This window comes from Microtus ochrogaster, chromosome 8, assembly GCF_000317375.1.
Source record: "Microtus ochrogaster isolate Prairie Vole_2 chromosome 8, MicOch1.0, whole genome shotgun sequence".
Lineage (NCBI taxonomy): Eukaryota > Metazoa > Chordata > Mammalia > Rodentia > Cricetidae > Microtus > Microtus ochrogaster.
The window spans coordinates 69,048,519-69,061,894 of NC_022015.1; the positions used below are offsets into that span (position 1 = coordinate 69,048,519).

Genomic DNA, 13,376 nt, shown 5'->3' on the forward strand with positions numbered 1-13,376 from the left:
CTTCCTACAGTAGATGAGCAACTTCCTACAGTAGATGAGCAACTTCCTACAGTAGATGAGCAGCTTCCTACAGTAGATGAGCAGCTTCCTACAGTAGATGAGCAGCTTCCTACAGTAGATGAGCAGCTTTCTACAGTAGATGAGCAGCTTCCCACAGTAGGTGTGCAGCTTCTGGAGGTAGATACCCCAGATGATTCTAGGAAGGAAAGAACCATTGCCCTTGAAGAAGGAGACAAAGACATGTCATCAGCTAAAGAGCATCGGGAGCCAGAGGTTTGCCTTACTGTGAATGAACAGGATCTTAGCAGCTCCCCTAGGCCAGGAGAGACCACAACCTATAGCCCAGCACATCTTCTGCCTGCCCCACTGCCTGATGAGGATATGCCTGATGTTCCAGAAGGTAGCATTGTGGTCTCACCTCCCACAGCAAGTGTACTATCTTTCCTTGAGCAAGATCAGCCATCAGCTTCTCTTTGGGGTTCAGATGAAACACATACACTCCAGGAGTGCCACCTGGCTCCCACAACCAGAAGCACCCCCTTCATCTCTGGAGAAGACAGTGAAGACCTGCTATATAGACCTCAGTCTTCTCCTGAAACAGTCATCAGAGAAGAGCATTCTCTGTGCTCAGAAAATGAAAGTCCTACTGTGGATTTTGATCCTCCCCTAGGTCTAGAACTGTCTGAGCACGACCAAAGCATCAGTACCGAGGCTGAAACTGAAGACATCTCTGGGGAGACACTGTTGCTAGAAGCCGCCATGCCCCTCCTGGAAAGCAACATTGTCAGTGATGAGAACCCAAGTGAGCCTGAGGGAGGTGAGGCGGCAAGTGAAGCAGGACAGCTGGAGATGCCTGACAGTGATGTAAGATACTCATCAGAAAATGATCCAAGTCAGGCAAATGTTGACTCACCTGAGAATGTGGACAAGAAGAAAAAGGGTAAAAAGCTCCCTGAGGCCTCTGATAGGTGCCTAAGAAGTCAGCTTGTAGAGTCATCCTCTGCTGACAAGTGCCCAGGAAGCCAGGGTTTGGATTCATCCACTGCTTGCCCTGAAATCAAGGTTTCTAAAAATCCTACTGTAAAGCGTTCTAAAAGAGAAGGGCACTCTGGTGGGGCAACACCTGAGGGCTCGGTGATTGACAGCATCCATAGAGAAGATCTGGAGGACACTGAAAACCCCAGTGTCAGTGAACGTTCCTCGGATGAAGATATCAAGCAGGAGGGTGAAGGAGTGGGAGTCATCACAAGGCAGACTCTTAAAAGCCTGCTAGCAAAGGAAGTCAAAAGAGAAGAAGGGGAGACTTCCCCAAGCAGTGACCCCACCACAGTCAGCCAGCCACTGCCTGGGGAGAATCTGGAACTCAGTCTCTGGCCCAAACTAGATGAGAGAGGTGCACGTGTGCCCTCAGAAAGCATTCCTTGTAAGAGGGACCCAGAGCAGGGAAAAGAGAAGCCGGGACACATTGCCACACAGGATGTGGAAGCCGCTGTGAGTGTGGTAGATGCTGAGGACACCCACTCTAAAGATGACGCTGGCCTTGCTACATCTAACTTAGCTGGGATATCAGCCAGTCAGAATGTTGATTCTCCTGGGCCATCAAAATTGGTAACACGGCCTAAGAGATTGCCGTCTTCAACCTACAACCTGAGACACAACCATCATTGTGTGGATGCCTTGGACACTACAAAAGTGGCTTCTGAGAAGAAAGTCACACAAGTCAATCCAGCACCAAAGGAAAATGAAGCTTCCAAGAGTGTGGAGTCCTTAGATGAGGATGATGCAGACACGGTGGTGGAGGAGCAACCCAAGTTCATGGGATGGTGTGCAGAGGAAGAGAACCAGGAGCTGATCGCCAACTTCAACGCCCAGTACCTGAAAGTTCAGAAGGGCTGGATCCAGTTGGAGAAAGAAGCGCAGCCAACAGCAAGAGCAAGGAGCAAGTCCGACAAGCTGAAGGAGATTTGGAAGAGCAAGAAGAGGTCACGGAAGTGCAGGGGTTCATTGGAGGTGCAGAAGTTCTCTCCTGTTCAGATGCTGTTTATGACGAACTTTAAACTGTCTAATATTTGTAAGTGGTTCTTAGAGACAACAGAAACTCGGTCTCTGGTGATTGTGAAGAAATTAAATACTCGTCTTCCAGGAGACGTACCCCTTGTTAAACACCCTCTTCAGAAGTACCCTCCTTCCACCCTGTACCCTAGTTCACTACAAGCAGAACGCTTGAAAAAACACTTAAAGAAATTTCCTGGAGCCATTCCTGCTAGGAATAATTGGAAAACACAAAAGCAATGGGCTAAACTACGAGAGAATTCTGGCCGGGTAGAACCAGAGGCTGGCAGTGACATCAGCCTCGGCCCTAACAGTGAAGACAGTGTGGAGGAAGTCAGGGAAGGTAGAAATAGCCATCCTCCCACCAACTTGCCTACTCCAGCCAGCACACGGATCCTTAGAAAGTATTCTAATATTCGAGGAAAGCTCAGAGCCCAGCGCCTGGATAGCTCACTGGGTGGGGCTTCCGAAATTAAGCAGGGCCGAAAGAGCGTGTGCATCAACCCGCTAATGTCCCCCAAGCTGGCCCTCCAGGTGGGTGCAGATGGCTTTCCTGTCAACCCCAAGAGGGCTGAAGGAAGCAAGGGGAGAAGAGGGAAGCAGATGCCTGAAACCTTGATTAGAGTAGAAGGTCAGAACAAGCGCAAAAGAGCAGACAGCTATGGCACTCGGGATGATAAGGACAAGGGGCCAGCAACAAAAGCCAGCAGAGCCCTTTCTGCCAAGAAGCTAGCTGCAAAGGACAGAGTCGGCCAACTGTCCAGGAAGATGACCTTGAAAGAGAATAAAGTGAGGATCTGTAAAAAGGCTCCTGGGAAGAGCTGCCCACCTTCCAGGAAAGAGAGAGAGGATGCAAACAAAATGTCTAGCCATCCTGCTGCAGCCTCTGACACACCGACAAAGCCTGCAAAACAAAGGGGGACAGGAGAAGCCTCTTCAAAGCCCCCAAAAGCCGGAAGGAGGAGCAGGAAGCTGAGCAGTGGTAGGGGCCGAGCCAGACCCTTGACAAAAAGCCCAGAGAACCGGGCTGCCCAGAGAAAGAGAAAGCTCAAGGCCAAACTGGACTCTTCCCAGGGCAAACGGAGGCGGTTAGATGCCAAGTGATAGCTGGATGGCCGCTGAGAGAGGAACTGACCTATAGAAGGAGCCTTTTATTTTGCATTAACAAAATCTGCTTTTATAAGCTTATCAAGCCTTTCATGTTACAGAGAACACCAGTTTGAGATGGCAGAAAATGCATCTCAGTTAGAGAAGGGAACTTCTCCATGGCTAAGGGAAGTTGTACATTCTATTCTGGTTGTTCCTTGGGTTTTAAACTTGGAACCAAGCAGTTTTTGTTTTAAGAAGTACAGTGCCTTATTTATCCTTTTTGTTTAAAATTTGACAAAAGCTAAGAAGCTGATGTATGTGACTAAAGGCTTGTATTTTATACTTGACGCACAAGCACTTGCTCTGTCACTGAGGAGGTCACCGCTGCGCATGCGTGAGCGAGTGAGGAGCCGGCAGCAGCTGCCTGTGCGCCCCTGGACAGGTGCACCTTGCAGACCGCAGCACAACTCCCCTCTCTGTCTTGTTTGGGTTTTATTTGAGTGATATTTGAAAGCTGAACCAAATCATTTCTATGGTATGTGGAGAATGCAGGGGATTTATAATTATTATAAAAGATTAATATTTGTTTCCTTCTGAAAACTCATATTGTTTATCACCCCTTCATCCTTTTTTTTAATCATTTCAGATCATGTTCTCTAATTTGTGTGCCCATGGGACAAAAGCTGTGCTAGAAACGCCCCCTCCTAAACTGTGTTCCTACTAACTGTGTCACCCTCCAGTGTGGGGCCGTGCAAGCATGGTAGTACTACTTACTCTGTGAGGTTTGCGTCCCATTTTTTTTTTGTTCAAGTTTTTTGTGTATATTTTCATCTTGTAGCTGTCATTTGACCATTAGAATGAGTTATTCTTTGTCTCATTTCTTACACAGAGTACTTCCCTATGCAGTGAAAGTCAAAATGTTCTTTTCAGCAATAGGAAAGCTTAGCCTTGTGCATATGCATCTGGGTGCATCTGCATGTAGTTGCTGGCCACAAGTGTCTTCTGGTACTAGTTTCACAGTAAACTTCCCTCTTCCCCACGCAGTGTATCTGTAAGCGGAGTCCATACGCATCCCTAATACCACTTTCACAGCCGACTTGGAGTGCAGTAGAGTCCCAGGCAGCTGTGAGAAGCTGCCCAGAATCTCCATGGAGCCACACCCCCATCCACGCTGAGTGACATTCAGATGGGACTCCCTGATGTGAATGAATAGCCTTGCCTGGAGTGGGTGTCTATTCTGATTGATAGTTCCATTCTCCCCATAGCATGTCACTCTGTCCCATGGCTCAGAAATGAGAACTGCAATAACTGAAAGTGATGATGTTTGCCTTTCCTGGGTAGAGCCAAAACCAGCCCCATTGGCTTTACTTAGGGCCTCTGACGTTGCTCCATTATAACAGTGTGTACTTGACTTTTCCTTCGGGCCAGTCAGCAAACCACCTGGTTGCTAAAGCCTCAGTCGGCTTTGACATGTTCTGTCATCACAGGCTTGCATGGACAGCTGCTGCCCTGTTCTTAGTAAAAGTTCCTACTTAGGTTCTTTCAGATCTTTTTAGATCAACCCAGATGGACTTCTTTTATATGCAAATCATGATTGATTTAAAAAAAAAACAGGCCTTCTACCTATTTTGCTATTGTTAAAGGTTTGCTGCAGATAATGGAAACTTCTGATAATTGGGTAGGACTGGAGCTTTGATTCTTGAGAAATTGAGAATTGTGTTGAATTTTACAGATAATGAAAGTTGTGCTTTCATGTTTTTTAAATGTCACCTCTGCCCCATGAACGTTCGTGGACTTCCTCCCTCACTGCCTCCTTCACTCCCCTTACCTTCCCCACCCCCATTATTCTTTTTATTATTATCTTTGACCTTGACCGTTCACAAGCTACCTATCATGAGACTGCTGAGTGCGTGCTCGAAACTCCTCCTCAGCATTAAGTTGCACAGAAGCATTAATATGTTTTGAGTAGGTTCATTTAATATTTTAAAAATGGTTTTAAGGCTTAAAAGAGCTTTTTCTATAGTTGTCACTGGATATTGTTGCTGTAGTGACTTAAACAGCCAAGCTTACTAATGTGAGATGCCTGCACATAAGGCGCCCTGGCCACACCCTTGTAAGGCTTGGGTTAAGTTAGAGGGATGAGTGAGGAATAAGTCAGTGGGACACTTCCAGTGTCAAGTTCATAATTCATTCCATTACTTTCCCAGTGTGTTTTTTCATTTTTAAAAGCTCGCTTCAAGATAGTAGGCTGCATTTGCGGGAGCCGTGTGGAAGCGTCTGTTACGTACCCACGTAACAGTGCAGTAGGCATCTTTAAAATTGGCTTACACTTAACAGTAGTGACTGCATTTATGTAGATGCACACTTTACAAAATTAGGACATTTAAGGGTTTTAATTGTTTCACGTTTATTGAACTCATTTTTGCTGATCTGGTTAATTTGTTAATAGAAGAAGAAAAAAAATCAAAACTTGATGGCAGCTCTAAACCTTTCTATACCCATAGCTGGGAAATTGTCCCTTCAGCATCTCCGGGCTTGGCTCTCACTCTTGGTTCTCCTTCCTTCCTGTAGCCATTTTCAAATATGACTTCCCACCATATGTGTTGCACTCTATTGCACAGTTTGGATCCTAAGTCTGAAAGGTGTTCTGCTCCTGGCCCTATGCTCTCTAAAGTGGCTATCTAAGGCTCGAGCTGAAGTTGATGCCAAAGGACTAGTGTTCCCTCTGTTCAGGATCTGGAAGATGTCCATGAAGCTAGCTGCAAAGCTCTTTGTGGCATCCATAAAGTGCAGCCTGCTGTGGTGACAGGCCTGCTGTCTCGCTGGGGTTCAGAATCTTGCCCAGGCGCTTTCTCTGTTCTAGTAGCTTCCAGCATAGGAATGTTACCTGAGTCTGTTGACCCACAGTTGCTAGTTCCTGGGATTCTCTGGGTTTGGCTGTTTTTATTTTGTTGTTGTTTGGTGGGGTTCTTTACTGAAGACTTGATCCTGTCCTATCTAAACCACAGTCAAGCTGTGGGGTTTGTGCCTCGTTGTTCTGTAGTGGCTTAGAGAAAAGAGCCATCCATTCCCCCCGGGGACCCTCTGCATCTCCTGTGCACGTAACTCATCAGCAAGGATCACCTTAAGACAGACACTGTAAGTCAGGATTTGGCCTGTCTCCAGCCTTGTGATGGCTGCTGGACTGAGAGCACAGCTGTCACTCATTTATGAGCAGTGTTTCTATTAGGTTAGCAGACCTAAGAGTCCCACAGGAAATGACTCCATGCTCTGTGATGCAAACTGGAGATGCTGTGGTGTTGTCATCAGCAAGTCTGTGCTTGTCATAATACTAGAAACAGACTGAGTTACCCAGAAGTCTGTTTGGGTAACATCCCTTTGGTCTCAGGTCAGCCAGTGCAGGCCTCCTCTTAGCTTACCCTTGAGCTGTCATAGACATGTAAACTGTGGGCTGGCTACTCATATGTATAAATAAAGTTTTATTAACTTAGAACCATGTCCATATCCTTATTGGTTGTCCATGGTGCAGATTAAACATTTGGAGAAGCAGTCAGGAAGCCCACAAAACCTAGAATAGTTACTATTTGTATCTTTGAAAAAGCCTGCTGACCCCTGCTTGAGAAAATAATCCCTTTTGGGAATTAATCTTCCCCCATTTCTCTTCTGCCTCACACCCTCTGTCTCCCACAACCCCCCCCCCATCTCAGTTGTCTTAAGCACGTTTCTGTATGCTCCTGCTGTAGAGACACATCACTGAGACAGTTTCAGAGTAACTCAACTCTTAACAAGCTGTGTGTCTACCTTTAAGTCCTCCCTCCGTCCCCACAATGAAGCCACCACAGTCTATAGACCAGAACCCCTGACCAAGTTGCCTCTGGAGTTCTTAAGTTGTGTGGACTATTGCATGTTGTCTCCCATAGTGTCTAATCATAGAGCTTCACTTGTTTACTAAAATACGCCAAGACTGTCCGGATGAGATTACCTGCTAACACTTCTGTTGGTTCTGAATCTCAATGCCACAGTTAGCTGTGGGAAAGGCTCCCAGCATGGAAACAAAAGCCTGGTGACAACCAGTGTATTACCATTGATCTATTTTCAGTCACACACTTTCAAAATAATTTTATTAAAGGCAAGTGAACAATAAAATGGTAGTTTTTGAACTGCTATAGAAGGAGTTTTGGGTTCTATCTTTACATTAAATCCAGTCAGCTTCCAGAGTGTTAGTCCTCCCCTCCCCTGAAACTCAAATAAAAGTTTATATTCTGGGCCGGGCGGTGGTGGCGCACGCCTTTAATCCCAGCACTCGGGAGGCAGAGGCAGGCGGATCTCTGTGAGTTCGAGACCAGCCTGGTCTACGAGAGCTAGTTCCAGGACAGGCTCCAAAACCACAGAGAAACCCTGTCTCGAAAAAAACCAAAAAAAAAAAAAAAGTTTATATTCTACATTCCAGAATGAAGCCGAAGGTCATGTCAAAAATTTTAAAAATGGGGACCTTGTCCCCTAACTAGTGGACAGTGCTCTGGCCCTGATAGAAGCTAGGCAGACCTCTACCACTGAGCTATGACCCTTGCCCAATTATTTTGAATTCTTCCTGTTGTTTTGTATTTCATTATGACACTATCCACTGAAATGCTAGAATGCTTGAAATATGAGGTCACATCTTTGTATGTATTCCCAAAGCAGTCCTCATATCCATGCAGCAGGTACTTTTTTCCCTAGGCTTGCTCCCAAATCCTTTGCAAAGAAAGACTTTTAAAAACTTAAAACCAGCAGAACTAGGAAACTAGTGTTTTGAGACAGCTTTCAAAATGATTCCCCTACAAGGGATGGATTGTAGGGCCAGCTTCTTGGCAGCATCCCATTCTTCTGCACTCAAGGGACTACCTGGTGAGCAGTATGTAAAAGCTGTCTGTAATCATGCTTTTGTCTTTGGAGTTGAGACCGTTGCCTTCTTCCTGGAGTTGTCGTTTCCCAAGCTTTAGGATGGTGTCTTTCAGTGCTCTGGGCCCAGCTCTTCCTCTAGCAGACTTGCGTGCCAAGGAAAGAGACCCTGAAGCTTCCACACCCTGTGGGCCTGTCCTGTTTAACAAGCTGTGCAGTTTGTAAGCCTCTTGAAAGCATAGACTGCCTGCCTGAAAGAGCATCCAAGTGCCTGTGGTATTAGAATACCCCAGAGGTTGAGTGAATGGGTTTACACTTTTTGAAGTGGACAAGCGGAGATAATAAAACTAACAAACTGTATGTGGTCCACACTACCTAGAAAAATTATTCCTTGGCCTTTTAGGTCAGTGTACTGATTTTTGCAAAAAGTCATTATCAAATTGTGTGGGCAGTTAGGCACATGTTTTCTTTGTGCATATAGGCCAGCATTGCTGTAGTCCGTTGGGTATCTTGCTTGTCTGTCTCAGCACAAGGTTGGCTTTGTGCTGCATCACTCCTGATTGTGTTTGTAAGGAAGAAGGAGAGCATCTCTGTTCATTAGATACTCGCTGATGAGTTGCAGAATCACCGTGTCTATTAGGGTCTAGTTTAAAGTACAGTCTTGTAAACCATGCAGTCATCTTTGTTAGGCATCACAATGAACCTGACTGATGGAGACATTCCACCAGCAGTGTTGGCACATGCTGATTTCCAGTGGACTTAGAGCCTGCAGTAGTGCCTCTCTGAAAGCACAGGAACTGGTAGTTTCACACCCGTAGCCCTCATTTGTCTTCTGTATATCGGATATGTGCAGGTTTACGTTCTCAAGTTTGCTCGATATCTCTGAATACTAGTGGCTGATCTTTGCGTGTTTGAAACCTGAGTCCAGGCCACACATTTTTGACATGGCCAGTGTGCCAACGGCACCTCGTCCGTGCACCAGCAGCTTTAGGCAAGACAAGTTTAGGGCCCTCTTGGTCAGGCCTGAAACTTGGTCAAGCCTGAAGCAGCTCCTCATTTGGGGAGTCATTCTTGGTACCTTGCCTTTCCTTTTCCCTCCTGCCTCTGGCCTCCTGCTATGTGGCATCTTCTCTGGGACACCCCCCACAAGTGCTTCTCTGAATGCATACATGCCACATGAGAAGAATTTCTCTCATTGCTAGATTCTCACAGTGTTTAGTGGGCTGTGTCTGAATGCCCTTCAGTGATCACCTTTTTCCCACTCCAGTTGGTACCATGATGAAACATCTTGTGTTGTAGTTAGAGCTGTATGTAGTGTTTGGAAGCATTTATGATAAAGATACTATACAAATAAGATTGGCATAATTTTGTATATTTATACCACAGGTAGGGATTATTGCTAGAGCCACTGTATCTTAGGGTAATTAATTTCACTAGTGGCTTCTGCATTCTTAGTTGTTCTAGGATACTGTAATAGTGATTGATTTCAAATATATAGAGTACATATTTATACACATCATTGTGGAATTTATTTTACTGTGTAAATAGTGATATTTTCCTGTTCAAATGCTTCTATACAAAGTATTTATTTTAACAAAATTAGTTAACTGTCAAAAGGGCTTTCCAAAAACTTCTTGCCGTCTGTTCTCCCAACTCTCGTGCTTAGCCATCAACCCCCTAAACATCACAGTAATGGCAGGAGGCTGTAACCTTGAACCCCTTCCTGTATTTGGGTCGACACAACATAGATTGGGAACCTTAATGCTTCTCCCACTGATGCTCCATTCCAGATCAGAGTGGGACTCGAAGGACTGTAACTTTGCTCAGCCCAGCATCGGGGCTTCCCCCAACAGCCCAACTCACACATGCACCATTAGTACGTTCAGCTGTTCACTTCCACGACCTGTGCAGGGAACACACATTGACCTTGGTTGTAGTCCTGTGGCAAGCAGCCTCATGCCTATGCAATGAGAAGAAACGACTGTGGTTGCCAGTATGAGCTTCTAGTCTGACTGTCAGAATTTATGAGAATGACCCTTTCATACATCCATAGGAGACACACATCACCTTCTGCATATTGGCAACACTTGAGAACACCTTGGCTTTCCTCCTCACCCTTTCCCATCAGGCATCTGCAGATGTGGCCCTGTCCCACCCATCTGTAACCCATGGTTCTAAAATGTATTCAGCTTTACTTCTCAGGACTCCTGGTCTGCAATTCAGAGCACCCTAGACGTCATGGAACCAATGCTTCATGGTTATGCATGGCCCTTTTCCCTGTGCCTCATCCATGGGCACCCTGTCTGTCACCAGGCCACCGTGCCAGGATGGCTGGATTGACCTGCAGCTCCAGGACTCTAGGGTGCTTGGAGACCAGGTATGTAGAGATTACTGTCATCCATTTGAACTGTAGTTTGCGTATTTCCTGTAGCCTTCCTTTGTCTTTTCTAAACAAGGAAGGCCCTCGAACAGCAATGCTGGAGAATGTTTTTTCTAAGATGCTCTTTGTAAGCAAGTCTGATTTTGAGATGAAATGTGAATGGGTAGCTAGGTGCCAGGGAATTTAGCACTGAACTAGACAGTCAAAACTTTTTTAACTTTTGCAGAAAGTAGATTCTGTTCTCATCTAAATGTTCACAAGATGTAATGCTGTAAATAGTTTTCTAAGAATATTTATTACACGTGCTGTATACAGACTCATGTTCTGAGTGATGTTGGTTTGCATTGTATTGTAGAAGAATATATTTTGAGCAGTGAACTTCTTTTGTAACACAGTTCACTCATGGAGAAAGAAATGAAACCAGCAGGTTGAGAGCTGTGTGGGGCATTGCATCTGTAATGGACCATCCAATCCAAGCTTTAACTGCCCCTATTCTCATCTGGTTGTGTTATATATTATATATAGATATATATATATATACAGATGTACAGTAATTGGTCAGTGCCTGGGTCTGCAGAGCAGATTTCCAGGTGTTCTTTCTGATGTGTTTCCATAGCAATATGACCCCAGGTGCTGACCAGTCCTGTTGTCTCAGAGGATCAGGTTGGGGGACAGCTCTTGCGAAACCTCTTGCCTTTTCTAAGAGGCTGGTTTACTTGAATTGTTGCTTCTGTTTCTTCTGCACGCTCCCATGTCACAAAAATATAGCAGTGTGTGGGGACTCTCCCAGCACCAGACACATCAAAAGTGGACTCACCAATCAAAAGGTTAGTGATTTCCCAGGAATTTGTAGTTTGCAGAACAGATGAGACAAAGCTCATTTGGCCATAGAATAAATGTAAGGAATTTTTACCCGAGAAACATATGTGGCCTATTATATTTCCCCCTGCTCTGTCTGACTTACCTTTAGAAACCAGCCTATGTCCTGCCTTCTGCCTCTATGCCTCAGCTCGAAATGTCCGTGGTCCCTAGAGTCTAGTTAGGCTCTTAGTGTGTCCGACTCTGTTGAGCAGCCTTTCCTTGTGACCGTCCTAAACTTACTGAAACAGATATCCACACCCAGATAACCACTGTTAAAAATGATGTAGCTTTTTAGGCTTTTGGATATGTCTCTCTCTTTTTTAATTTTTTTATATTTCTGATGGTGTTTGGGATTCGCTAGTGTTTTTTAAACTGAAGTGGGTGCATTAAGGTAAACTTTCCACTGCTGCGCCCAAAAGTGTGCAGAGGAGAGAACTTGCCCTGCATTGTGTTGTTGGGGAGGTGACTACTTATGGTGGGGGGAGGGGAGGGTCTTGTAGATGATACACGAAGGTGAGATAGAAATTCTGGCTGGAGCTTTCCTAAGTCTTTGGTATTTTGTAATGAAAATCCCCACATTAGCCTCACTTAATCTCAATGTAAGCCTGCTGTTTACCCTCAGGGAACAAGTGGTTTTCAAAATTGAGCTCCTCCAAGGTCCGGGACCAGTGCCTGTGTACACTAGTCATCTTTGTGATTTCATGGCATTAGTTTCTCATATGCATTACAACATAAGACGTTCAACCCCACCCTGTATGAAAAGCACAGCCCAGTGCCCTAATTTAGGCTAGTGTCCATGCCTTTGAGGGGCCTGGGGGTCCTAGGAGGCCCATGCAATTTAACTGAAGCTCAGGTGTGCATTGGATTTTGCTTCTATTAGGCCACAACCCTTCAGAATGAGTTTAGGGCAGGGGCTGCAGATCCAGCTCCGTTTCAGGGAGCTGAGTCTCCACCATTCCTCAAGTTTTTACTGGTCCCTCCTGGTATTGTTGCCGAGGTCAATCTTGTAGGTGTTTGGATGCGCTCCTTTCTGCTGTCTTGTGAGTCTTAGCTAGTGCTCCAGATGCCCAAGAGTCGGGCCTGTGGAGGATTGAGCCCTCCCTGACCCCAGCACCTTCCAAACTAGTGAAGTGAGAAGAGTCTGCAGGTGCCACCTGGCAGAGCAGCGCACACATCTTGGGCCTGGATTCCACTGTTAGTGAGTGTAGGAAAATACTGTGTCTTTAACAGATGAAAATTCAATGTATGCTGTGAATTTGTTGGTTTGAAACATTGAAAATTTTTCATTAGACAATGTTTACATACCTCACCTGAAGAACCTTTGAGAGTGTATATATGAAATTTAAAAATATATTAAGTTGCTTTAAAACAGTATGTATAGCTATAAAAGTTGGAGTTATTTTAACTTTGAGTATGTACCAAGTCTCTTAAATATTTGAAATCTTGTAGACTTTTTGTGCTTCTGTGCTTTGCTTTTCCTGTTGGACCACATAGATAACTGTGTTCTTGTTATTGATAAGGGGGCCCACACTGACGTTGAAGTGGAAGGATTTCCTGGGTGGTTTTGAGGGAAGGGGGTGTAAAGCTAGAAGACAGCGTGTGGGAGGGATTACGCTAACATCCACATCTACTCTGTGAGCTTTCTCCAGGCGCTTATTTTATTGCAGCGTATTAAACTTCTTTGATATTAAAGTGTGTTTGTGTAATCACTGGAGAGAGAACAGAATACAGCACAGCTTCCTGCCCCACTGGTATATGGCTGGAAGCAGACTGTGTAAACCGTGGGACTGGGGATAAAGAAGCATTGTATGCACTACCCTAAACCATCATGACTGACTTCAGGGGAGAAAATAGAGTGGAAACAATGTGGGATCCCAGGTGACAGGACAGGGAGGGAACAGGCCAGCCAGTGCTGTCCAGTCCTGTGACCCTGTTGGAATATGGCAGAACACAAACTTTGCCTTTGCCAGGGTTTCAGCTGTGATCTGCTTCGTTGGATCCTTTTGTCTCTGCTGGAAGTGGGTCTATTTAAGATCACCACCGAACCAGTGCATCCCATAGCTACACTCAGTCATGGTGTGAACCAGTCCATCCCACAGCTACACTCAGTCAC

General features: G+C 45.4%; 1 protein-coding gene across 1 annotated transcript in view; it reads left to right on the forward strand.

The window, feature by feature from the left end:
• Positions 1 to 7,558, forward strand: part of Lcor (ligand dependent nuclear receptor corepressor) — a 108,125-nt gene extending 100,567 nt beyond the window's left edge. Inside the window, exon 9 of the mRNA XM_026781688.1 lies at positions 178 to 7,558. Within this exon, the coding sequence (XP_026637489.1) occupies positions 178 to 3,156 (2,979 nt within the window). The 3' untranslated portion in view covers positions 3,157 to 7,558. The remainder of the gene's footprint in view (positions 1 to 177) is intronic.
• Positions 7,559 to 13,376: the final 5,818 nt, after the last annotated feature.